General features: G+C 43.0%; 1 protein-coding gene across 1 annotated transcript; it reads left to right on the top strand.

Annotated features, from left to right (window-relative positions):
• Positions 1–18,169: 18,169 nt before the first annotated feature.
• LOC119276868 (ubiquitin-like-specific protease 1D) lies at positions 18,170–26,358 on the top strand. Its single transcript, XM_037558038.1, has 14 exons — positions 18,170–18,672; positions 19,709–19,769; positions 21,072–21,130; positions 21,229–21,509; positions 22,323–22,416; positions 22,831–22,925; positions 23,024–23,053; positions 23,128–23,223; positions 23,817–23,904; positions 24,598–24,692; positions 25,007–25,129; positions 25,298–25,409; positions 25,584–25,691; positions 25,772–26,358. Exons 1-14 carry the CDS (start codon positions 18,358–18,360, stop codon positions 25,946–25,948), a joined length of 1,734 nt encoding a protein of 577 aa, XP_037413935.1. The 5' UTR covers positions 18,170–18,357; the 3' UTR covers positions 25,949–26,358.
• Positions 26,359–27,701: the final 1,343 nt, after the last annotated feature.

Below are 27,701 nucleotides of genomic sequence, written 5' to 3' on the forward strand. Positions count from 1 at the left end.
CCATGCCACGTGCCATACACCGTCATTACTCATTCGCTTGCTCCAGAGGAGAGCGAGACGAGGCCTTTGAGATGCTTGTCGAGTACCTCCGAGCTCTGGAGGCAGCCTTCGACAGCATGGTGGACGACCTTGTTGCTGCCCGCATGGACTCGGTCCATGGCTGTGCCACCAACAGGAGGGAGCTCCTGCACACCGCTCCACTGCTGACTTTCATCTCGTCCTCGGCATCTCATTCACCTACCATTCTCGCCACTGCTCATCACCTACCTACCACCTAGGAGTTCAACCAAGTCATTGCACCCACTCAGTTTGTTCTGCACTACCAATTGTGCCCACTCCTATTCATGTTACTCCGCCTATTGCGCCCACTCATATTCGTGTTACTCCGCCTATGGCAACCGCTCCACCAGCTCAACGCAGCACTTCATGTCTGGAGCCTATTAGCGAGGAGGAAGTTGAGTCCCCCGCCTCTCTGCGCCTCACCCTCGGCAGGCCAAGGGAGATCCTCACCATCTCCGACTGAGTACGCTGAGCCGTCTTGCGATGTATTGACTTGTACGATATGTTTATATGTGCATAGGTTGTGAGAAGTAGCTTGTTTGCGCATCATGTAGGGTCTGGAGAAGTGCACTAGACTAAATAACATGTCAGGATTATGTACGCATATCCTGAGTGATGTATTGTATAATTACTGCTCGCATGTAGGATATGTAATAGTCCTTCTCCGTGCGCAATTGTTGATTTTTCTTAAAAAAATTCTGGAGCTTTTAAAATTTCCGTATTTTTATATTTATTGGCTGTTGCGACTCAAGTTCTTTTCTTATGAGTTTTACAAAATATATGCCCAGAGTGAAAGATGTCTCGTCCTTGGACGCGCTCCATGCCAAATCAACCCGAGGAAAATTATGGCACACCACCAAACAACAATTTCACACAGGGACAGTCAAGTCAACAGGACAGTGAAACAGCATTTACCCAAGTGTGTCGCCTTTATGAACAGAGTCAGCAACAACATTAGGAAATGATGAACCAAGTCATCAATATGGGAAATCACCGTGGACAGTATCAACAGCAATCCAAGTTGTCTGAGCTACAGAAGACGCGTCCCCCAACATTTTCCCATACTGACAAACCTCTTGAGGCCGACGACTGGCTTCGAGACATGGAAAGAAAATTAGTTATTGCACAGTGTTTAGACCATGAGAAAGTACTATATGCACCGCACTATCTCACTAGAGCAGCTGCATCGTGGTGGGAAAATTTCCTATACATGCACTCCAACGAAAATGAAATAACCTAGGAGGAATTCAAGGAAAGTTTTCGTGGGGCACACATTCCTAAAAGTGTTATGAAGATCAAGAATAGAGAATTTGATGACCTCAAACAAAGGACCATGATGGTGTAATAATACAACAGCCAGTTTACTCTGCTGTCCCGCTACGCCAATGAAGAGCGTATGACTGAGAGCAAGAAGATGGAAAAATTCTTGGAAGGCCTGGCACCCGCGCTCAGATGCCAGTTGGTTGTACACACCTTCCCAGATTTCAAAACACTGGTGGATAAGGTCATTACCTTGGAAAATGAGAGACGCAGTTTGGAGGATTTCCGCAAACACAAAAGGGACCAGACTACTCAGGCCCGAAACCACCGAAGCAAGACGGATTTCCAGAAAGGTGGGACACACAAACCCACAACGAATAATTCTTGCCCAATCAAGAATTTCCATGCAAGGGACAAAGAGTTCACTTATCGCCCAGGCGTTACTTGCTACGCTTGTGGAGAAGAAGGGCGCTATGCCAAGCAGTGCCCCAAACCAAGGAACTCAACCCCAAAGCCAAACAATAGTGGCAATAATTCAGCACCCAAGCGAAACAATTTCAACCCCAATAACAACCATAGGAAGGGTCATCTGAACCACGTGACCAAAGAGGAAGCACAGAATGCCCCAGATATCGTACTCAGTACGTTCCCTGTCAACACAATACCTGCCATGGTTTTGTTTGATTCTGGAGCTTCTCACTCATTCATTTCGAAGAGTTTTGCTTTGCAAAATAATTTTTTGATGCTTCCCTTGGAAAAATCCATGATCATCAAATCCCCTGGGATTAAGCAAGTGACCCAGAGTTACTGTCAAGGTGTGGTTATTGAATTCGAAGGATTGAAGTTTTACGCCAACCTTATTGTATTGGAAAGTAAAGGACTGGATGTCATCCTAGGGATGGATTGGTTAACCACCAACAAAGGTTTTATTGACTGCTTCAACCGGACCGTAATTCTCACACACCATCATGGGAAGACAGTAAAAGTTTTAGCCAAAGAGAGACAAATATCTCGGCAACCGAGATTAAACAAGGTAGACGTTTCTGAGTTGAACAAGGTTCCAGTAGTGTGTGAATTTCCAGACGTATTTCCCAAAGAATTACCAGGCATGCCACCAGATCGAGAGATAGAATTCAGCATTGAGCTAGCACCCGGAACCACTCCCATTTACAAGAAATCATACAGAATGGCACCATCCGAGTTGGTAGAATTGAAGAAGCAAATAAAGGAATTGTTGGAGAAAGGATACATACGAGCCAGTTCCTCACCTTGGGGTTCTCCAATTTTATTTGCCAAGAAAAAGGATGGGACACTGAGATTGTGTATAGACTATCGAGCACTTAACATGGTCATAATCAAGAACAAATACCCAATGCCCCGAATAAATGATTTATTTGATCAGCTCGCTCAGGCCAAAGTCTTCTCAAAAATTGACTTGAGATCGGGATACCATCAATTAGAAGTACGAACAGAAGATATCCCCAAGACAGCCTTCACCTCCAGATATGGGTTGTATGAGTTCACAGTAATGCCATTTGGACTAACAAACGCCCCGGCATATTTTGTTCACCTCATGAACAAAGTATTTATGAAATATATGGACAAGTTTGTTGTGGTATTCATCGATGATATTCTGATATACTCCAAGACACCAGAAGAGCACGCCAAACATCTCAGAATTGTACTAGGAGAACTCAGGAAACATCAACTGTACGCCAAGTTCAGCAAATGTGAATTTTGGCTAAGACAGGTGGGTTTTCTTTGCCACGTACTGACCCAAGAAGGTATTGCAGTAGACCCGGAAAAGGTCAAGGCCGTACTTGGCTGGAAACCCCCAGCCAGCGTAACGGACGTACGAAGTTTCTTGGGAATGGCAGGATATTACCGGAGATTTATTGAAGGATTCTCCACCATAGCAAAGCCAATGACGCAGTTACTCAAGAAAGATAAGAAGTTTGAATGGATGGAAGCTTGTGAGAAAAGTTTCCAAGAGCTAAAAAGGAAATTAACAACAGCATCAGTATTAATTGTGCCAGACATACACAAGAATTTTGAGGTGTATCGCGACACATCCTGGAAAGGCCTCGGATGCGTATTGATGCAAGAAGGCAAAGTAGTTGTGTATGTCTCTAGACAACTCCGCAAACATGAAGAAAATTATCCTACTCATGATCTGGAGTTGGCAGCAGTCATCCATGCACTCAAAGAATGGAGACACTTTCTACTTGGAAATCGTTGTGAAATATACACGGACCATAAGAGCCTCAAGTATATTTTCACACAGCCGGAACTCAATCTATGGCAACGACGCTGGTTGGAATTAGTGAAGGATTACGATGTTGGAATCCACTACCATCCAGGAAAAGCAAATGTAGTGGCAGATGCCCTTAGTCGGAACCCCAGCTCGGGCAACGACAGTATACCAAATTTGAGACCAGAATTTCAGCAGGAATTTGCCAAACTCAACCTAATAATGGTCACCGAAGGCAGTGTGTGGAATTTGGAAATACAGCCTACCCTGATGGAAAAGATTAAGGAGGCTCAGCATGGACACCCCAACATTGATGGCATAAAAAGGAAAGTGAGTTTGGGCACGGCCTCAGAATTCAACATAGACGAGCAGGGAATATTGTGGTACGGAGAAAGACTTTGCGTACCCAATATCAAGGACCTCAAACAGCAGATTCTAGATGAAAGCCACACCGCTCCGTATTCAATCCATCCTGGAGGAACAAAAATGTACAAGGACCTTCAGGAAAATTTTTGGTGGCACGGTATGAAAAGGGACATAGCCACATTCATTGCATGCTGTGATTCTTGTCAACGCATCAAGGCCAAACACCAGAAACCAGCCGGACTATTACAGCCAAACAAGATACCCGAGTGGAATTGGGACGAGATTGGAATGGATTTTATTGTTGGGCTACCTCGGTCATGACACGGAAATAATGCCATATGGGTCATCACCGACAGATTAACTAAGGTAGCACATTTTATCCCGGTGAAGTCAACTCACACCACACAGAAGCTTGCCCGGCTTTATCTTGCCCGTATCGTTTGCCTGCATGGAGTCCCAAAGACTATAATATCTGACAAAGGCACACAATTCATCTCTAGGTTTTGGGATCACCTACAACAGGCACTGGGAACTCAACTAGCATTCAGTACCGCATACCACCCCCAGACTGATGGACAGACTGAATGTGTAAACCAAATTCTAGAAGACATGCTGAGAGCATGTATCCTCACCTATGGAACCAGTTGGGAAGAAAGCTTGCCATACGCAGAGTTCGCATACAACAACAGCTACCAGGCCAGCCTGCAAATGGCACCATTTGAAGCTCTGTACAGGCGAAGATGCCGTACACCGCTAAATTGGTCAGAGACCGGAGACAGCCATATCTTCGGCCCAGATATGCTCAAGGAGGCCGAGGAAAAAGTTAAGACAATTAGGGATCGACTCAAGACCGCTCAAAGTCGACAAAAGAGTTATTACGATAGAAGGCATCGGGAAATCAGATTTGAACCCGGAGAGTTTGTGTACCTACGAGTATCTCCTATGAGGGGCCTGCAACGGTTCAAGGTTAAGGGAAAGCTAGCACCAAGATTCATCGGACCATTCTGTATAGTGGCCCAAAGAGGCACGGTAGCCTACCAGCTAGACTTACCTGAAGAATTATCCGATGTCCACGACGTGTTCCACGTCTCGCAGTTGAGAAAGTGCGTAAGCAATCCAGAGAAGCAAGTATCCCATGAAAACATTGACGTGCAACCAGACCTCACCTACCGGGAGCATCCAATAAAAATATTAGAGGAGTCTGAAAGGAGGACCCGACAGAAAACCATCAAGTTTTTCAGAGTTCAGTGGAGCAATCACACCGAGAGTGAAGCAACTTGGGAAAGAGAGGATTTTCTTCGGACAGAGCACCCACACCTGTTTAAGGATCAGCTGAAATCTCGGGGATGAGATTTTTCCTAAGGGGGTAGGTGATGTGACACTCCAAAAATTTTGTTTTTGTTTTCAGCAAAAGCCTTGCTTGGTTTGAAAAAAAGGCCATTTAAATCCTTTCTAAAATCTCTCTCTCTCTCTCAAAAACTTTTTCCCTTGGCAAGGGCTTTGATTTTTGCATCCTTTGCAACCCTGGTGTTTTGTTGTTAAAAACCCTTCTTCTAGGTTTCCATTCTCAAAAACATTTCTTGGAAATTTACTTTCTTTTAAAAAGAAACCCCAAAAGATTTTTGAGCTACTCTTTTGTGTTGAACCATTCTTGGTTTTACCATGCCTCTTGTGGTAAATCCTCCCAAAACCCCTCCCTCCACCTTGAGGCAATCCAACCATTCTGTCCCAACAAGATAAACCCATTTTTTGGATTTTATTCCATTTATCTTTCTCCCAAAAACAATTCTGCCATATATACTAAGCCTAGATGCTCTACAAAGGAAGTGCCTAATTCCCTTTGAGTTTTGATCTCAAACCAACTCCTCTGGATAGTCCTTAGCACCCACAACCTAGGACCATCAAGATCCACTCTTCCTCTTTTCAAAATTTTCAAGTTTCATCCTCTGCCAGTTTGGACCAGATTTGTCAAATTTGGTGAAATTCATATCTCCCCTCCCCCAAAAATTCTACCAAAATTCAGGTAGCCCTCAGATGCAATGAGAGACCACCACACCAAAGATCAGCCCCAGGAAAATTCCCCACATGCCAAAATCATTTCGTCGAACACCTGGCCGACACTGTTCATGTGCATTTTTGGTAAGTTCAGTAAATTCAGATTTGCGGTGTCGTTTTTCGTCAGGGAATTGTCACTGATCACCCGTGCACCTTGGCGCTTTGCGCACGGCCCCTTCCCCCTGGCCAGGGCACCGCACGCCCGCTTGGATGGACGTAGGCGTCGGTGGCGGCAAGCATCTTCAACGTCGGCAGCCTCTGCGGTGGCAGAGCCACCCGTCGCGGCCAAACGGAGCCAGCTCCGGCTCGCAACACCGTTCTGCGCCGCCCAATGCTTCCTAGCCCTCCGCGTGGCTTCATGCATGCCAGCGCATGCCGCAGCACCGCCGCCGTGGCCCGGCAAGCACAGGGCGCGCCCTCTGCCGCCGACGGGCCCGCGCCGCCCTGTTCTGTCGAAACCGACCTTGCACGCCCGATCCAACCTGGGTTAGCCCCAAAACGGAGCCCGTGGACCTCCACGTCGATGATCAACTCCCTAAACCTTCCCGACCAAGCTCAGCGTCGCCGTCACCATCGCCGGAGAACTCCGTTCACGGCCACCGCCTCGGATCGCCTATAAAAAGGAGCCCAGAGCTCGCTCTCGAGCACGCACCACCACTGCACCTCACCAACACTCTGCCAAGCCACTAGGAGGACCTCGAGGAGGTCTCCTCCCCCAACTCCGGCCGCCCTGATCCGCCTCGGCCACCAGCTCAATTCACTCCGGTGAGGCCATCCCCGACGCCCAAACCTCGTCAGTAGCCACCTCGAGCACCCAGTGAGCTAACCCAAGCTTCGATTTGACCTTCGCAGCCCTCCCCGACGAGTTCCAACTCCACCTGAGCCGCCGTCCGCCGGAGCAAGGGCCGCCGTCGACGTGGTGCTCGCCGACGACCACCACCACCACCCACTGACGCGGAAGGACACGCTGAACACGTAGGTACCGCCCGATCCTCCTGCCGCGTCGTGGATCGCCGCTGGCAACCACCGCAGCTCTCGGGCGCCGGTAGACTCTGTTCTTCCCCGTTTGAAATTTTAAACCTGACGGGTGGGACCCCCCTCGTCAGAGTTTTCTCTTTTTCCGAATCGTTTTCTGTTTTATTCAGTTGACTCCCTGGAAACTTTCTGTTTCATTACAGATGGGTCCCTGGTTTTAAAACCTTTATAACTTTTAAACAGAAACTGGTTTTTGATTGATTCTTTTTCTGTCATGTTTATTTTTCTGTCTAGTTTATTGTCATATTTTATTGAAAAACCGGTCGTGACAGATAACTTGCTTTAGTGTTGATATTTTGAAAGACATGGTTGTTTGTTGATGTGCTTGAGTATTAAAGTCCTCATGTCAAAACTAGACTATTGCTTTGAACCATATAAAAGTCCAGTTGTCCATGCAATAAAGAAAAGAATATGTGATGAACATGTTAGGAAGCATTCTACATCAAAAATTCTGCTTTTATCATTTACCTGCTCGAGGACGAGCAGGAATTAAGCTTGGGGATGCTGATACGTCTCCAACATATCTATAATTTTTGATTGTTCCATGTTGTTATATTATCACTCTTTGATGTTTTACAATCATTTTATATCATTTTTTGGGACTAACCTATCGACATAGTACCAAGTGCCAATTGTTGTTTTCTGCTTGTTTTTTACATCGCAGAAAATCAATATCAAACAAAGTCCAAATGCAGTGAAACTATTTGCGGATTTTTTTTGGACCAGAAGACACCAGATGGGCTAGAGAAGCACCCGGGGGTGCCCTGAGGGGGCAGAACCCACTAGGGCGCGCCTGGGCCCTCATGCGTGCCCAGGTGGGTTGTGCCCACATCGGTGGCCTCCCGCACCGCCTCTTCGCTCTATAAATACCCCAATACTCCAAAAACCCTAGGGGAGTCGACGAAAATCAATTCTAGCCGCCGCAAGTTCCAGAACCACCAGATCCAATCTAGACACCATCACAGAGGGGTTCATCATCCTCATTGGTGCCTCTCCGATGATGTGTGAGTAGTTCATTGCAGACCTACGGGTCCGTAGGCAGTAGTTAGATGGCTTTCTCTCTCTTTGTATCTCAATACAATGGTCTCTTGGAGATCTATTTGATGTAATGACTCTTTGCGATATGTTTGTTGGGATCCGATGAATTGTGAGTTTATGATCAGATTTGCCTTGATTTAATATCCAATCTTGATTGTTATAGCCTCGTATTTCTTCTTCGATATCTGGGTTTTGTTTGGCCAACTTGGTCTATTTATCTTGCAATGTGAAGAGGTGCTTTGTAATGGGTTTGATCTTGCGATGTCCTTTCCCAGTGACAGAAGGGGCAGCAAGGCACGCATGTATCATTAAGGATAAAAAGATGGGGTCTATTCCTACATTAATAGATCTTGTCTACATCATGTCATCGTTCTTATTGCATTACCCCATTTTTCCATGAACTTAATACACTAGATGCATGCTGGATAGCGGTCGATGTGTGGAGTAATAGTAGTCGATGCAGGCAGGAGTCGGTCTACTAATCTTGGACGTGATGCCTATATACATGATCATTGTCTCGAATATCGTCATAATTATTTGCTTTTCTATAAATTGCCCAACAGTAATTTGTCTACCCACCGTTGCTATTTTCTCGAGAGAAGCCACTAGTGAAAATCTATGGCCCTCGGGTCTATTTGCCTATCATATACTTTCAAATCCATATTGCCAATTGCCTTTTCTATTATTTGCTTCTTTTATTTTCAGATCTATATTATCAAAAATCCAAAAATACCTTGCTGCATTTTATTTACTTTTATTTGCATCTATCAATCTACTATAGTTTTATCCTATCCTTACGTCACTTTTTGGCACCACTACCCGAAAGGAATTGACAATCCCTTTAATGCGTCGGGTTGCAAGTATTTGTTATTTGTGTGCATGTAGCGTTTATGTAGTGTTGTGTGGTTCTCCTACTGGTTCGATAACCTTGGTCTCATCACTGAGGGAAATACCTTACCGTTGATGTGCTGCATCCTCCCTTATTCCTTGGGGAAACACCAACGCATCTCAAGTGACATCACGCGACCCGGAAAGTAGCACCTCCCAGTGCCAGCCCAGTGGAGCCTAATCCCGGACATGGCGCCTCTCAAGCAGGTTGTCGCCGCCGAGTCGACGACGAGGATACGGGCCGGGCATCGTCGACGTCGAGAACAAATTCTTATGAAAACAAATTCCTATGCAATAATTATCATTTTATTATGATATACTCATATTTAATAAATTTTTACAACTATATAGTAGCTAGATGGGCAAAGTTGAACAACATTTTATAGCATTGATCCAACCATTCTTTTTACAGAGAACCTACACTTGAACAAAATTAACATCCACAATACCATTAACATCCACAACACAAAATTTTGACCAAGTTTTCATACATCCAAATGAACTCTAAATAAACTCTAAATACAAAATATTGACTATGTTTTCATACATCACAATGAACATCAAAATGAACTCTAAATAAAAACACACATACATCAACATCAAAATGAACAAGCAAGCAACATTGCACACAACAGATTGTATTCTTGGTAATATGCTCACAAAAATTTCTATGACTGATTTCTATCACCATTAAGATCACTCCTTCAACATTGATAATATGCTCACTGGAAATCACATTAACAAAAATAACAAAAAAGGGGGTGGAGAGGCCAGAGCGCGGGCAACGTCAGCGTCGGGGTAGGCGGCGGCGGGGCGCGGGGGGAGGAGGAGGAGGGGAATGGCGTGGCGGCTCACAGTGTGTTGCAGGGGGCAGGGGACGGCGTCGGGGCAGGGCTCAGCAATGGCAACATCGGGGCAGGACGCAGCAAGGACGTCGGGGCAGGGCACGACGAGGGCGCCGGCGAGGGGGGGGGACGACTCGGAGGCAACAACAATCTCTAGTGCAGCAGCCTGGCGGCGTCCTCTGGTTTGGCGTCAAGAGAATGGAGAGAGTGGGGGAAAATTTATAAGCGCATGCTTATATACGAAACCCTTTAGTCCCGGTTGGTGGATCCAACTGGGACTAAAGGCGCCCCCTTTAGTCCCGGTGCGAGGCACCAACCGGGACTAAAAGTGAATTTCACCAGGCCAAGGGGCGGGACGCCCAGGCCTTTAGTCCCAATTGGTGGCTCGGATCGGGACTAAAGGGTTTGTCCTGGCGTGCTGGAAGTTTAGTCCCGCCTCGCCAAGCGAGGGGTAGTCATACCTGTTTATAAGCCACACTGCAATATACCTCCCGAGATCCTCTCTAAAGCAGGCAGTACATGCCTAGTAGGCAAGCATTTTTTGTTATTTTTATGTAAATTTTTGCATATGTTATGTCAATTTTTTGACCTTCTTCAAGTCACATCCTAATTTTTATACATACTCACTTATGTGTAATACACATGATTATCAAATAATTTCAACAAAATATATGAAATTCTAAAAAATGCAAAACTTTCATATTCTTTCTATGTTAATGAAACAGATCATGCCTACTTTTGGTTTTAATTCTAAAGTTTTCTTTTAAACAGATGCATACATGCCTAGTTTTCATTTAATTCTTTTTGCTATTAAAGTTTTCAGCCTTTTAAGAGTTCATTTGTAGTGCTTTTCAATTTCAGGATCATTTTGCTCAAAAAAATCATTAAATGCATGAAAAATAGCAAATGAAGTCAGAAATAGTTGAAAATTGATGATGTGGCTTTGAATGGTGCATATTGAACACACAAAAAGTTTGGAGTTAGAATAAGTTTTAAAAAATGAAATGCCTTTGTAACAAATGAATTTTCATCTGAGACCCTGATACTTCAAAAGAGATTGTCCAGTTTGTACACGAAGTGCATCCAGTTTTTGCCGTAACCCTCTCAACTTTTTAGCACATGCTATGTGGGTGAAATGATGATACCATGCCAAGTTTCAACCTTTTCAGAGTTCATTTACAGTGCTTTTCAATTTCAGGGTCATTTAGCTCAAAAAATCATTAAATGCATGAAAAATAACAAATGAAGTCAGAAAGGGTTGAAAATTGATGAAGTGGCTTTGAATTGTGCATATTGAACACACAAAAAGTATGGAGTTAAAATAAGTTTAAAAAATGAAATGCCTTTGTAACATATGAGTTTTCGTCTGAAACCCTGATACTTCGAAAGAGATTGTCCAGTTTGTACATGAAGTGCATCCAGTTTTGTCGTAACCCTCTCAACTTTTTAGCAAATGCTATGTGGGTGAAATGATACCATGCCAAGTTTCAACCTTTTAGAGTTCATTTGTAGTGCTTTTCAATTCCAGTGTTATTTAGCTCAAAAAAATCATAAAATGCATGAAAAATAGCAAATGAAGTCAAAAAGGGTTGAAAATTGATGACGTGGCTTTGAATGGTGCATATTAAATGCACAAAAAGTCTGGAGTTAAAATAAGTTTAGAAAAATGAAATGCCTTTGTAACACATGAGTTTTCGTCCGAAACCCTGATACTTCAAAAGAGATTGTCGAGTTTGTACACGAAGTGCATCCATTTTTTGCCGTAACCCTCTCAACTTTTTAGCACATGCTATGTGGGTGAAATGATGATACCATGCCAAGTTTCAACCTTTTTTAGGGCTCATTTGTAGTGCTTTTCAATTTCAGGGTCATTTAGCTCAAAGAAATAGCAAATGAATTCCTACATAATGCATGAAATATTTTGTTTGGACATAATTGCATTGATTAATTCCTACATAATGTTTCTTCATGTTTCAAACCAAAACACATATATACCCTAACTATTGCAAAAATTGGCTCCGGTTTGTCCGAAGTGGGACTTCCCAAATAAGTCTGAAAACTCAGTGGAGAAGAAAGTGATGATGGTGAAGCCGGTCACATCCCAGAGTGGGATCTTGGGGTATAAAAAACTTTCTTTGTGTGTGTCCCTTTGCGCCGTAAACATGGACAATCTTCATCGATCATTCATCAGGATGCTTGGGTTAGTCTTCACTAAGGGAGAAATTTCATGGAACTTAATCTTCTGACATGTCTGTCTTGTCCTCCACTCCCACAATGTTTCTTTTCCCTGAAAGAACTATGTGGCGCTTTGGCTCATCATATGATGTATTCTCTTCCTTAACCTTTCTTTTTCTCGGCTTGGTAGACATGTCCTTCACATAGTAAACCTGCGCCACATCATTAGTTAGGACGAATGGTTCGTTTGTGTACCCAAGATTGTTGAGATCCACTGTTGTCATTCCGTACCGCGGGTCTTCCTTTACCCTGCCTCCTATTAGATTGACCCATTTGCATCGAAACAAAGGGACCTTCAAGTCACGTCCATAGTCAAGTTCCCGTATCTCCTCTATGTAACCATAATATGTGTCCTTTGGCCTATTGGTGTTTGCTGCATCAAAGCAGACACCACTGTTTTGGTTGGTGCTCTTTTTTATCTTGGGCGATCGTGTAAAATGTATTCCCGTACCCTTTAAAAGTCGATATAGTCGAAGATGGTGACTTGGCCAGCAAGTACAACCCATCTCCAACAGTGTCGTCATGCATGAGACGTGTTTGCAACCAACCACCGAATGACGCCATGTGTGTATGTTTGATCCAAGGCTCACACTGCTCCGGGTTCTTGGAGCGTACACTATCCATGTGTTCCTCGATATACGGAGCCACCAAGCTAGAATTTTGTTGAACTGCGTAGTGTGCTTGCGCCCAAGAATGCCCGTCCATATATATTACTGAATCCTTTCCTAGCGTGCCTTTTCCACCCAGTCTGCCCTCATGCCGCAATTCAGGAACACCAATTGGCTTAAGGTCAGGAATAAAGTCAACACAAAACTCAATGACCTCCTCTGTCTCATGGCCCTTGGAGATGCTTCCTTCTGTCCTAGCACGGTTATGAACATATTTCTTTAAGACTCCCATGACCTCTCAAAGGGGGACATATTGTGTAGAAATACATGACCCGGAATGGCAATCTCGTCGACTAGGTCAACTAGGATGTGTGTCATGATATTGAAGAAGGATGGTGGGAACATCAACTCGAAACTGACAAGACATTGCACCAAATCATTCTATAACCTTGGTAGGATTTCGGGATCGATTACCTTCTGAGAGATTGCATTGAGGAATGCACATAGCTTCACAATGGCTAATCAAACATTGTCCGGTAGAAGCCCCCTTAATGCAACCGGGAGCAATTGCATCATAATCACGTGGCAGTCATGAGACTTTAGGTTCTGGAACTTTTTCTCTGCCATATTTATAATTCCCTTTATATTCGATGAGAAGCCAAACATGACCTTCATACTGAGCAGGCATTCAAAGAATATTTCCTTCTCTTTTTTGGTAAGAGCGTAGCTGGCAGGACCTTGATACTGCTTTGGATGCATGTCGTCTTTTTCATGCATACGTTGCTAGTCCTTCCGTGCCTCCGGTGTATCTTTTGTCTTCCCATACACGCCCAAGAAGCCTAGCAGGTTCATGCAAAGATTCTTCGTCACATGCATCACGTCGATTGCTGAGCGGGCCTCTAGGTCTTTCCAATAGGGTAGGTCCCAAAATATAGATTTCTTCTTCCACATGGGTGCGTGTCCGTCAGCGTCATTCGGAACACATTGTCCGCCAAGACCCTTTCCAAAGATTACTTTTAAATCCTTCACCATATCAAATATATCATCACCAGTACGGTGGTGAGGCTTCTTCCGGTGATCCGCCTCACCTTTGAAATGCTTGCCTTTCTTTCTTAAGAGATGCTTGATCGGAGGAAATCGATGATGTCCCAGGTACACATTCTTCTTACAATTATCCAAATATATACTTTCGGTATCATCTAAATAGTGCGTGCATGCGTGGTATCCCTTGTTTGTCTATCCTGAAAGGTTACTAAGAGCATGCCAATCATTGATGGTTACAAACAGTAACGCTCATAGGTCAAATTCCTGATGTTTGTGCTCATCCCACACACGTACACCTTTTTTGTCCCACAACTATAAAAGTTCTTCAACTAATGGCCTTAGGTACACATCAATGTCGTTGCCGGGTTGCTTGGGACCTTGGATGAGCACTGGCACAAATAATGAACTTTCGCTTCATGGACAACCAAGGATGAAGGTTATAGATACATATAGTCAAAGGCCAGGTGCTATGATTGCTGCTCTGCTGCCCAAAAGGATTAATGCCATCTGCACTTAAACCAAACCATATGTTCCTTGCATCATCTGCAAAGTCCCGCCACTTTCTCTCGATTTTTCTCCACTGCGACCCGTCAGCGGGTACTCTCAACTTCTCGTCTTTCTTTCGGTCTTCTTTGTGCCATCACATCAACTTGACACGCTCTTTGTTTTGGAACAAACGTTTCAACCGTGGTATTATAGGAGCATACCACATCACCTTGGCAGGAATCCTCTTCCTAGGGCGCCTGCCCTCAACATCACCAGGGTCATCACGGCTGATCTTATAGTGCAATGCACCGCATATCGGGCATGCATTCAAATTCTCGTACTCCTCACCGCGGTAGAGGATGCAGTCATTAGGGCATGCATGTATCTTCCGCACCTATAATCCTAGAGGACAGACAACCTTCTTTGCTTCGTACGTACTGTCGGGCAATTCGTTGTCCTTTGGAAGCATCTTCTTTAACATCTTAAGCAACTTTTCAAATCCCTTGTTAGATACACCATTCTCTACCTTCCATTGTAGCAATTCCAGTGTGGTACCGAGCTTTTTCTTCTCATCTTCGCAATTTGGGTACAACAATTTCTTGTGATCCTCTAACATGCGCTGCAACTTCAACTTCTCCTTTTCACTTGCGTAGTTTCTCTTTGCATCAGCAATGGCCCGACCAAGATCATCAGCGGGCTCATCTGATGCCTCTTCTTCAGCTTCTTCCCCCATTGTAGTACCATCATATTCAGGGAACCCTGGATAGCTGTCATCATCCTCTTATTCTTCATTCTCTTCCATTAGAACCCCTCTTTCTTCGTGCTTGGTCCAACAGTTATAACCGGACAAGAAACTGGACATAAACAGGTGGACGTGAATGACCCTTGAGCTAGAGTAATTGTTATCATTCTTACAGACAGCACATGGACAACACATAAAACCATCACCCCGCTTGTTTGCCTCAGTCGCACGCAAAAAACTATGCACACCATCAATGAACTGGGGAGAGTGTCGGTCATCGTACATCCATTGCCGGCTCATCTTCATTACACAACACAGAAAAGACCAAATTAATACAAGTTCATACATAAAGTTCATACACATTTATTCTCATAAAACAACATACAAACTCTCGAGCTAAAGCATTTAAATGCAACAACAAATGCGATCAAGATCACAACTAAGGTAACAATTGATCCAATAGCATAGTGATACCAAGCCTCTTTATTAACGACATATTTTCTATTCTTTCTAATCTTCAAGCGCATTGCATCCATCTTGATTTTGTGATCATCGACGACATCGGCAACATACAACTCCAATTTCATCTTCTCTTCTTCAATTTTGTTCAATTCTTCTTTCAAATGCTCGTTTTCTTTTTCAACTAAATTTAACTTCTTGATAAGAGGTCGGTTGCAATTCTCGGTTCACATACCTCCTAGATAAAAATGTCTATGTCAACTTGATGGGCATAATTGTCATAAATGCAAATTGCAACAAATAGTTATAAAAAGAATATACCACATCCGAATCATAAACCAAACGAGGGCCAACGGGGACAGATATCAAGACCATGACACCATGTATAACAAACAATCATACAAGTAATAAAATTGCACAAGTAACTATCTAAACCATACAAATAAGATTTTTTTATAAAAATGGTAAGAACAAGAGGCTCACCAAGGTGGTGCCGGCGACAGGATGGTGCGGGCGATCGGCAGTGGTTATGACGGAGATGGGAAGGCACTAAGTAAACCACACCTACACATATGCAAACCAAGAAGTTAATTTGAGCTCAAATTGCATATAAATCAAATAAACTCCCACATAATTACTCCCAAACTAAAACCCACAAATCACTATACTTATAGAGCATTGCACGAACTAATCTAGCGATGAGAGATGAAAGGACAAAGTTGCTAACCTTTGTGAACACTTGGAGAGATGGGGTGCCTCAAATCTTGATAAATCTTGGCAAAAAAATGAGGATGAGCTCGAGCTAAGGGGAAGAACAGATAGGGGAAAGGAGAAAACAAAGAAATGGGCTCGGGCTGGATGAAGGGTTTATATAGGGACATCTTTAGTCACGGTTGGTTATACAAACCGGGACTAGAGGTCTGCCACTAGTCCCGGTTTGTGATACAAACCGGGACTAAAGGGACTCGTGGGGGCCTCGGCCTGACGCCAGCCTGCCACCACCCCTTCAGTCTCGGTTTGTATCACAAACCGGGACTATAGGTAAAAAATGAACCGGGAATAATGATGCCCGTACCCCCGTTCTCTCCTAGCCGTTGGAACCGGGACTAATGGTCACATTAGTCCCGGGCCAAAACCGGACCGGGACTAATGGGGCGGACGAAAGGTCTGATTTCTACTAGTGTCCATAGATCCTTTGATAAGGATCTCGCTAGGTTTTTCTGGCAGGCCGCGAATGGCCGCCTGAAGTATCATATGGTCAAATGGGTGGACATATGTTTGCCCAAGGATCAGGGGGACTAGGTATTATGGCCTCCCGATGCATGAGCGTCCCCATCATGCTGCAATGGGTGTGGCGGATCTTGAGAGGCGAGGGCGGCTTGTAGCTGCTTCTGCTTCATGCAAACAACCTAAGGGGTGAGCCTCTCCTAGCTTGTTCTCGCTCGGGGGGTTCCCAGTCTTGGAGATCCATCCAACGGATCAAGGAGGATATTCGTCTAGGGGTCTCCTTCACTAGAGGAAATGGGGAAGGAACCCAATTCTGGCTGGATCCTTGGGTGCGCGGCGAGCCATTTAGGGTGAGCTTCCTTGGTCTCTTCACTATCTGCGCGGACCCGACGCTCTTGGTCTCCATGGCATTCCATGATGGGCAGTGGAACATCCCGTCCCTTCGCACATTTGGGCAGGCAGAAACTGAGGGGTGGGCTAGATTGCGGGCTACCCTCCCGCTGGTGTTGCTGGATTATCCAGACATCGTTTCTTGGAGACTCACTCCTTCAGGTGAGTTCTTGGTGAGCTTGGCTTACCAGGCACTATGCCGGTCACCAATCATCCCCTTGCTTTCCCCTATGTGGAAGGCACCACTACCCTTGAAGATTAAGATTTTTATGTGGCAACTACTACAAGACCGCATTCCCTCAGGGACCGAGGTGCTTAAGCGGCATGGCCCGACTGATGGCTTGTGCCCCTTTTGTGCGGTCTCGGAAACCGGGACTCGCATCCTATTCTCGTGCACGGCAGCATGGGTCCTCTGGACGTTCGTCCGCGAGGCTCTGGGGTCCGACTGGGAGGCCCTGGACTTTGAGGAGTTTCTTCAAGACAGAGCTACACAGCATGAGCGGCGTCGCCGCTTATTCTGGCTAATCTTTGCAGCGATGTCCTAGACGTCGTGGATGACACGTAATAAAATGGCGATTGAGCGGATCTTTCTGTGGCAAGCCTCTGACTCCTTCAAACTCCTTACTTTTTTGTAGCACTGGCACCCATCCTCTAGGCAGCGCGACCGTGATCGGCTCGGGCTCATGCTAGATGCGCTTCTGACTACCGCGTGTCGCCTAACCTCTTCGTAGGGCCTGCTATCCCTCTTCGTAGAGCCCCTGTTGGCCGTCACTCGATGTTTTTTTCTTCTTATTATTTCTCTTTTGCTTTTTTGGGCGTGATTGTGTTGTTTGCCCAGCCGTATTTGCTATGACGTTTGAATGTTGGTTGTATGGATGATTTCTTTATTTATAAAGCTGGGCGAAAATCTATTTTGAGAAAGAGGAATACTAAGTGGTTTACCCTAAATTCTGGTGATAGGGTAGAAATGCCCTAACGGATTTATTTTTTTCTATATATGAATCCCACCCTATAAAATTCCTCCAAATCAAATCAAATCAAATCAAATCAAATCAAATCAAAGGAGGCCTTAGTAGTTGCGTAGGCCACGTTGAGTGGACAGAGGCAAGAAGGTGCGCATAAATTGGACAGGCGCCACGCCAGGCAGGTGGACGCATTACTGCGTTTTTGAGGGGGGGATTGAAGCGGCAGCATATCAGTCGGAGGTTTTTTCTCGGGATTTCTCCGACTTTTCGAAATCTCGTTTTCCCCTTCGTCTCCTCCTTTCCTGCACCCGCCGCACCGCACTCTCCCTCTCGTATGGAATAAAACCCTCCTCCGCCCGTTTTCCGCCGCCCGCCCGCCCGCCGCCGTCCGGCGGCACCAATCATGCCGAACGGCCCGATAATCATCGACCGGGCGCAAATGCCCCTCGACTCCCCGCCGGCGGAGGTCGAGATCATCGCCTCCTCCTCTCCGCGTGTGACGCCGCAGCCCCCTGCGGCGAGCGATGGCGCTTCCGACGGTGGTGAGGGGGATCCGGATGAGTTCAAGAGATTCACTGATGAAAAACTGGAGGAAAGGATCAAGCACTGGAGCGGTAATCGGACCCTATCCGTACCTGACGGCGGCGAGAAGATGCGTAAGTTCCTATGCAGGATGAAGAAAGAGCTTGATCGCCGCCGCGCTGCCGGGCCGAGGAAGGTGAGTATAATGTGGGCTCTGCATAATCGTTTCACGGGGATTTTCTCCAAACTGCGTGCTTTTGCCCCAATCTGAATTCGTGTATGTGAGGATTATCGGTGGTTATGTTGCAAAGGTGGAATCGCGGGTGACCAAAGGGGGTGTTTTATCAGCTGATCTGCATTCTATCTCTTCGTGACAGGAAGTTTGTTTTGTTTCAGTAATTAAATTCTAAATGCTGGCTAGTAGTTTAGCTTTGGGTGATTTCTGATGTCCGATTTATAATGTTAGGTAGCGATTCAGGTGCCTATTGTCAGTCAAGTAATTTCTTGTCAGAGATAGCTATGTATTCAGTGTGATGAGTGATATTAGGATTGATAATTTCATAGAAGTCGTCAAATTTGGGTTTGTAGTTTACTACTTGATGCCCCACTTTCAATAGCCTCATTCTCTTGATTAACTGCAGATTTGTGCTCTTCCCTTTTGTATTCAGTTAAGGAAAGTATATGTTTTCTTGTTTGTGAAAGTGGGATGCTGGAAGATCTAACCCATCGTTGCAGACTTGTGCAATTAAGTTGGCACATAAGCAGCTTCTGCCAAACATTGTTTTTGATGGAAAGAAAAATGGGACCATAGGGGGAAGGACCCCTCGGCCTTTGATTATAGAAGCGAGAATCTCGGTTGAAATATTAGCTCCCTGTGCGGGATCGAACCCGGCTGGCTTGGAACGCTTGACAGTGCCCCTACCACTGAGCTAGTGCTCAGTTCACTGTGCCAAACGTCTTCTGTTCCACGATGTATCATTTTTATCTTGAATGTGTTCGAAACATCACTTCTTTGGTGTTATGGGCATGTGGATGAGATATTGTGTCTTCACAATCAGGGCAACTAACAAGGAATTTAATAATATTTCTGAGCAATTTACTTTTGCTATGTTCTATGGCGGTATTATTGGGCCGTCCTAATATATCCCTATTTGTGAGCATACTTTTATTGAATGATTTGTCAGCATATTTCGTCCATGCCCTTACTTTGTGGTTTTCATTAATTATTGTAGGTTGACACGGGTCGGAGACAGTCAGCGCAGACACCCAGTGGGGATGATCCCTACACCTTCAGTAAGCTTTATTATTTCTGTTTAGTTGTTTATGCAATGCACGTCGGTAGAATATCAAGGGAAAAAGTTGAGTGTACGCCTAGGCGCGCTTAAGCTCTGAGTGAAGGCCTACCGCTTCGCTTTTGGGGTAAGCTGAAAAAAGCGCTCGGACGCCTAGGGTTAGATGAAGGAGAACCGAGTGAGACAAACAGAGGAGAGCAAGGCGACATTGCGCCGCCAGATCTGGGGCTTTCTTCCCCGACCTCACCACCCATCTTCCCCAACCTAGTGCCGCTGGACCTTGAGCTCCCCTTCCCCGACCTTGCCACCAGTCCTTCCCCCTCTCCCCCGATCACGGACTCCTCCTCGTCTAGGCTGGAGCCTGGTGGCTTCTCTTCCCCAACCTTGAGTTACTCCTCGTCTCTTCTTTCCCAACATAATTGCTATTTTACATTTATACATGCCTTGCATGCTTTGAAAAATGATTTTTTTGTGTGCCCTTGTTCCTGTGCATATGACATCCATACATAACGCTTAAGCACGCCTAGGCGCTGCTTAAGCTGTTATTGCACTACAAGCGGAGGCAAAACGCTCTCTCAGCGCCTAGCGCTTAAAAAACTCTCAAGTAATATCAGATACATATGCTGTTTTGTTTTCTTGTACCCATCTGATGGCCACCTGAAACCCATAGGGATAACTGCCATGTAGAAGAAGGCCAGATGGCATGGTTTGAAGGTGATTTGGGCATTGGAGGGGGGTGTTAAACTATTGGCTAATTCAATATTCTTGTTTTAATGAACACATGCTATCCCAATCTCTCAAACAGAATACATAAACAGTACCGAGACTTGGTTATCGTTCATGGTTTCTGATACTAGATGTTGTTAAGACTTAAGAGGAAGTAGCTAGTAGCTAGCATATAGCTGAATTTGGATTTGGACTTTCTAGGAAGTTCTTACAATGGATAGTGGTGGTCAAATGATTTCATTATGTTGTATACTGCTCGACAAGATATGGATGTTTCCTTACATGGGAGGGAGCATAGATGCTTCAGGCTCTAGACAGTCTGTTTACAAGGTCAACAAACACCTATGGTACCATGTTTCCAGCATAATCATATTTTGTTGATATAAAAAATGCACGTCCCTTTTGGATATTTCAATGGCATAATGCACCTGATCAGTAAGCATTAGGATTCATTTATTAGGTCTTTCTTTTGGTGGTTGGTCGATCTAAGACCTTCCTTTTTCCTGCCTTCAACTGTCTGATGGGTGCCACTTATGTTTTATCAGTCATCAATGTACCTTTGCCATTTCTTTTGCAGAGGAAAGTGACCATATCAACTGCAGCAGGTTTTCTGATAAATGGCATTGCCATGGTAAGGTATGCATTTTAGTGTCCTCACTCCTAGTTTTGTATGTTACGATACTATTGTGGTTAGTATTTACAAACGTTTTGACAGCTTTCCTGGTTATATGTAGGGCGAAGCAGCATTCGCTGATGAGCTAGGCCATTTTAACACAAGCAAACGTGCTTCCCAAGTGGAAGATCGGAAAAGAGTAACGAACACAGTGAATCATCAACCAAAAAGGCGTAGAGTTTCTCAAAATATTGCTGACAAGAAACATTTAGATACAAATGGTAGGAAGTTAGGTATGAAGATCTGTACAGAAGATCAACAGAAAAATAACTCTGTTGAGCCAAAGGGCATGTCCACTAAACTACGCACAGAAGATCGCTCTTCTGGGAGTTTGACCAAGAGGTATTCACTCCTGTTTGTTGATCCAATTCATCTGTTCTTTTACCTTTATTAGTTGTATGAGCTATATTATCTCTTCTTTAGTTGTCGTCTGTTTTGCTTATTCGTCTGAGACTTTTCACTTTGTTCTTGTTGTACAACATTTATGACTTGTCATTTTGCTTGTGCATGTCTTCATTTGTTGATTTATTTCTCTTTCTATTGCCACTCTGTCAGCTACACTATCTTGTGTTCCATTTATAAATAAACTTCAATATAAATAATTCTGGTTTCTTTCTGATTTCATAGACACCGGTATCTTTGTTTCGTTTGTGTCTCCGGAGGGCTGTTATCATCATTAAAGACTTCAAAGATTATGTCCTGTCATTGCAGCAATTGGCATGCTAAGCACATCTATCTTCAATGCTATATCTTCTTTGTGTAGTCCATAACGTCACCATTAGCTGTTGGTGGAAGGAGTGAAATAATGAAACAGTGGTCTTATAACATGCATATACGACTCCCGAGCCCTCATAGCCAGCTATTTGGATTAACCTGATGGAGTCGCCATGTGGGAATAAGTTTGCCTTATCTTTTCTAATTTATAAGAGGAACATAGTTGCATCTGAATAATTCTTATAAGTAACATCCGTCTTTAAAACCACTATATGTGGTATAAACCCCGGATCGTGACTGTAGATTGTAGTTGTGCTGGATGGGAGGCCAGGGTTTGTAGCCATGGTGTACCACAGCTCTTGGGTGAGGGCTTGGGCTCCTGTTGGTATGTGGTACCCCACGTAACATTTTGTTTCTCTGATAAATTATTCTGATGTGCAGGTGGGACCATTCCAAGAATCATACCTACCATTACCGGAGGTTAAATAGAAGAAATGAAAAGAAGGTGAATATGCTGACAGCTGTTTCACCGGAGGTATTGTTTTTTCCATTCCCTCATGAAAATGAAATTCATTATCAGAACTAAGATTGCTATCCGCATCTAGCGTTATAGTACTTATCATGGTGTAACATTATGAGTACAAATGCAAAGGTTGTTTCTGTTATTTCATCCAACATGTTTTCTGAATAATAAATCTTTTTTAGCATAAACAGTAGAGAAGGCCACTACTATAAATAATAGATCTATCGAGTTAAAACCTAGATCTGCCAAATACAAATATTGGTCATCAAATCATTCACAGTGTTTGGATTTGATTCACTGAGAAGATCGTCATTGATACTTGAATACTTCATCATTATCATTAATTTCATTAATCTTAGCTGCAAATGTTTGACATGAATTAAGATTTGTACATATGTATTCCAATCATGCTCTTATCTTTGTCAGGAAGTAGTTCTCTTGGATGACGAGGATACAGAACTCTTGGATGACGAGGATACAGAACCTTCTAAATCAGTTGATGTCGAGATTGTTAATATATGGTAAATTGGTAACACAATAAGTTATAATGTTTCTGCCTGTTAACATTTCATCACTATGACCATTTATATGCTTAATTAATCAAATTGGATTTCTGTAGGGACAAATCACAGATCTACTATCCGTCGAAGTAAGAATCATGTATTGTTAGAGGTATTGACAGAGTGATTCTCCGCCCATACTAATGTCTACTACTGTCTACAGGACTCATCCAGAAACTGTCGAGCTGACATATTCTGACATAAAATGTCTTGACCCCGAAGTTTTTTTAAAATCACCTGTCATAAACTTTTACATCCAGTAAGTAATATATTCTCTTTTCTGCTTGTGACATTATCTTCCTCTTTCTTCTGTTAGTAAGTTCAACGTCCAAGTGCTCACATGCAGCTGTTGGAAAGTTTGCATGGGCATGATTGAACTGCATTTATTTATAGATGCCTTTTTTATTTTCTTATTATATGCAGTTCTTACCTTAGATGCCACTTAAGGACTATCAAATATTATGTAGAATTAGAAAAGTACGTTATGTGATGTACTCACTCTATCACTGAGGTACTACAGGGAATTATCAGTACCAACAGACTAGTTAATGAATGCGTGGTTGAAAGACATATTTGATGTGTATAAAGGACTAAAAGTGCAAAAGTGTATCCGGTTGAATGATTCATGACGTGTCAACATCTCACATTTACTGTGATGTGCTCCCTTCAAGATCGAATGTCGGTGTTGTATTTGTTTTTCTAGTTTGGATGGTTTAGCTGAATAAGCATAAAAAATTCGATCATATGCTTTCTAGTCCCCCTGTCCCATAATATAAGAGCGTTTTTGACACTACATTGAGGGAGTAATTTTTAATACATGTTTTCTGTCCATACCGACTATGGCAATGTCAGGTACCTAAAAAAATCCAGGCCTTGTGACGACTTGTACATCTTCAATACATATTTCTATAGCAAACTTGAAGAAGCGTTATCCAGGACGGTATGCTCTTTGATCTTATTGTGTTGTATTTAGTTATTTATGATGTTCAACACTACATGTCCTTGCAAATCGATGGGTTGAAGTTACGTTCTAGGTGGTGCATGATCTGGCCTGAAGTGGAAGCTTCATTGTTCCCATACAGCGATGCACACATAAACACTTGTGACTTTCTGCTGTAGTGCACTGCATTCTCTCATTGCAAAGTTAATACCCTGGTGTCATTCAATTCACATTATTTTTTCATATACTAATTTGTCCATGTTCTATTGATTTTCCAAAGCTTCTTTTAAATTATATCACCTTACTGATAAGGTTAGTAAAATATGGGGCTGATATGTGCATGTAAATATAACAATCATATTACTTTGTACTTTTTCTTGAGACAGTTTTTCGAATTGCGAAGTTTTATTCCCAGTTTATGTTCCAAGAAATTGTATAAAACCATGGCAGTCATTTGAATGTTTAATGTGTACATTGCAATATGCATGGGTTTTTTGTTTTCAACATGATATGTTCCAGAAAGCCGGTTCATATATGTTTTTCTATGGAAAATATTGTACTTAGCTTTCCATTACTCTTTCATTTTATAAATCTCTGTTTATTTATTACCTTTTGCATGTTGGGATCACCTCTTCTTCACCCCCTCGAAGCTAACGTTTTAAAATGCTGACGGACTTTGTGCATTTGTTCTAGGGTGAGTGTGGCTCGCAGTTTAGCAAGTTAAGGCGATGGTGGAGAAGTGTAGATATTTTTAAGATACCATACCTCCTTTTGCCAATTCATGGACAGTAAGTTTCTTATTCTCTGGATAATACTGCAAGATGAAACCAGATGTGCTTATCTGCTACTCCCAAGCATATATTACTTGTTTGGTTGATATTTGACATGAGTGTGTGTTTGTTGGTCAATGGATAACATTCTAGTGTATCTAGTTATCATATACTACCTCCATTCCAAAATATAAGACGTTTTGGTACCTACCAAAACGTCTTATATTTGTACCTACCAAAACGTCTTATATTTGCACCTACCAAAACGTCTTATATTTTGGAATGGAGGTAGTACTTATAAGATGGTGATTATCTTATGTTCTGTAAATTAGGGTGCATTGGAGCTTGGTCATTATCTTCATGCCCGCAAAAGAGATAGAATCCGGGCCAAGGGTGTTTCACTTGGACTCTCTAGGACTACATTCCAGTGACAAGGTTTTTGGCGTGATTGAGAGGTATATTTCATGATACTATGTGAGAAAATGGTCTTGATCCCAACCATTTACAACAATCCATATTATTTATTCAGGACTGGAGGGTGCTGTAGTGCTGTGTACCTCCTTATAGGGAAACCTGCCATTCTAAAGATTCCTAATTTTAATGTCTTGCCCATGCTTTCACAGCTACCTCATAAAAGAATGGTGCCATCTACAGAAGGATTCTTCTTATGATATTCCTTTTTCAGGCACAATATGGAGACATCTTTCAAGAAATATACATAAGGAAAAAATTGAGGTAAGAACCATAGTGTTTTTAATGATGTTCTCAAGGAGCTGATTACTTGAGAATATGAACTTATGAGCGTCGTGAATTGAATTACAATGAACTTGCTGGCTTTACAGTACCTATTCCTTCACTGTGCTTTTTTGTGCCAGTTTTCTAAAGCTACCTTTCATTTCCACTTGCCAGGTGCCCCAGCAGCAAAATGACTTTGACTGCGGTGTCTTTATGCTTTACTACATCGATAAGTTTATTCAAGAGGCACCAGATGATTTGACAGGAGTGCGGCCTTGCAAGGTGTAAATTAAACTGCTTCATTATTTGTATTCAGTATAAATATCAGGAGTCTTGACTTTTCTGCTCTTGCTGGTTTTTAGTTTGGACGCAAGTGGTTCAGCCCTGTACAAGCTTCGGGGCTGCGGAAGCGAATACGAGATCTGCTGTTAGATATATTTCAGAACGCTCCACCTAGTGATAGAAATTTAGTGTCGGATGCCGATGATGACTCGGAAGATGAAGAAGATAAGGGCAAGGACACAATCGTGATCGTTTGAATGCAACGACGAGTGAATGAAGTCAAACAATGCAAAGATCATGGTGCAGTTTTGCATGAGAACACCGTCTGGCTGCATATTGGCTGTAGGTGCGATGATACAGCCAAGGTCACAATATTCGTGACATTCCTATGTGGCCCAGTGTATATGTTGTTCTGCGGACAAAGTTCCAAAGATATAACGATACAGCAAAGCAGACACATGTATCATATACTCCCTCCGCCCGAAAAAGTTTGTCCCATGCTTGTCCCTCAAATGGATATATCTAGCACTAATTTGGTGCTAGATACAACCATTTGAGAGACAAGCATTTTCGGCGGAGAGAGTATAAGTCTTTGTAGAGATTTCACTATAAATCACATACGGATGTATATAGATGCATTTTAGAGGTAGATTCACTCATTTTGCTCTGTATGTAGTCTATAGTGGAATCTCTACAAAGATTTATATTTAGGAACGGAGGGGGTATTTGGTATGCACCAAATGATCCTTTGACTTGCCCATGAAAATTACTCTCTTCATTCCGAAATACTCCCAAGTGACTCAACTTTATATTATAAAGTTATAATATAAATTTGAGTCACTTATTTTGGGACGGAGGGAGTAACTGATAACTTTTTTTAAGTCAACTCAAGTTTGACCAAGTCTCTAGAAAAAATATATCAATATCTGTTTCAGTGGATTCTTTATAAAATGTATTCTCATACCACATATATTTGATAGTGTAATCTTGGTACATTTTTCTGTAGACTCGGCAAACTTAAAAAGGTTTGCTTACATGGGGAAATATTAATTTGGAACTTGAATTTGTATTTGAGTTATGATGAGTGAGGTACATTCGCATTGTTGAAGAAAGCGAAGAAAAAGGATGCTGATGTGGCTTGCTTGTGGCTCTTTCTTCTATTGGCTAGTCTCAGGCATGATTGTTTCAATTTCCAGGTGCGGCTCAGTCAAGTGTTAGTAATAGCATGAAGTAAGTTGTCGGTTCCAAGAGAGCATAAAAAGACCCGGTCGCAAGAAAAGTCTAATAATCAAAACTTTGTATCAAGTACATAAAAAGTTACGGAAATAATAAAAGAACAAATCCGAATAAGCAAGCTAACCTTTTGACTTATACCCATGTTATGATGGAAATAGAAAAACTTGTCTTAGAACAAACGTACAATTTTAATTAATTTGGAATGGACATGAGCGGACTTTTAAATTTATGATACTCCAGCTTTTGTACACAATTTCAAATTGTCCATTAGTTTTATTTTCCGAAGATGTGTCACAAATCAAACTCAGCCTTGTAAACATTGCCACAAGTAAAAATGCTATTTTTATAAGTGTAAGAGTAAATTCCCCCTGGCTTTGCAGTATTTCAAGATTTAATTCACCATCAGTTAGACTAAACATATGAGCCATGTGATGTAGACAATTATATCATTGTGAACTTTTTTTGAATATCAATTCAATGGTATAAATTTTTATGGCATGTAACCCACATTTCATTGATCTTCAACCCTGAAACGCGTGGGCACAGAGTGGACGTAGATTTCTTAATACAAAAATATGAATTTGAAATAAAGGCAATCTTTCGGCACTGACTGTGACTGGCATATCCACTGGAAATCAAATCGGTCAGTGTACGCTGAAAGAGAGTCCGTATTCATGCAAATGATGTGGTGCATCACTTTCCATTGAGCTATCTAACTGCCGTTATGAATTGAGCATGTTTAGGATTCCATGATGCATTCAGGGCGAAGAATCA

The sequence above is a fragment of the Triticum dicoccoides genome, chromosome 3B (assembly GCF_002162155.2).
Source record: "Triticum dicoccoides isolate Atlit2015 ecotype Zavitan chromosome 3B, WEW_v2.0, whole genome shotgun sequence".
In the NCBI taxonomy this organism is placed as follows: domain Eukaryota; kingdom Viridiplantae; phylum Streptophyta; class Magnoliopsida; order Poales; family Poaceae; genus Triticum; species Triticum dicoccoides.

Excerpts from the sequence above, each read along its gene's own strand:
- LOC119276868 (XM_037558038.1), top strand. The coding sequence starts at position 18,358 with ATGCCGAACGGCCCGATAATCATCGACCGGGCGCAAATGCCCCTCGAC. Across the intron at positions 18,673-19,708 it reads GCGCTGCCGGGCCGAGGAAG|GTTGACACGGGTCGGAGACA; the intron begins GTGAGTATAATG and ends TAATTATTGTAG. Across the intron at positions 21,131-21,228 it reads AATGGCATTGCCATGGTAAG|GGCGAAGCAGCATTCGCTGA; the intron begins GTATGCATTTTA and ends GGTTATATGTAG.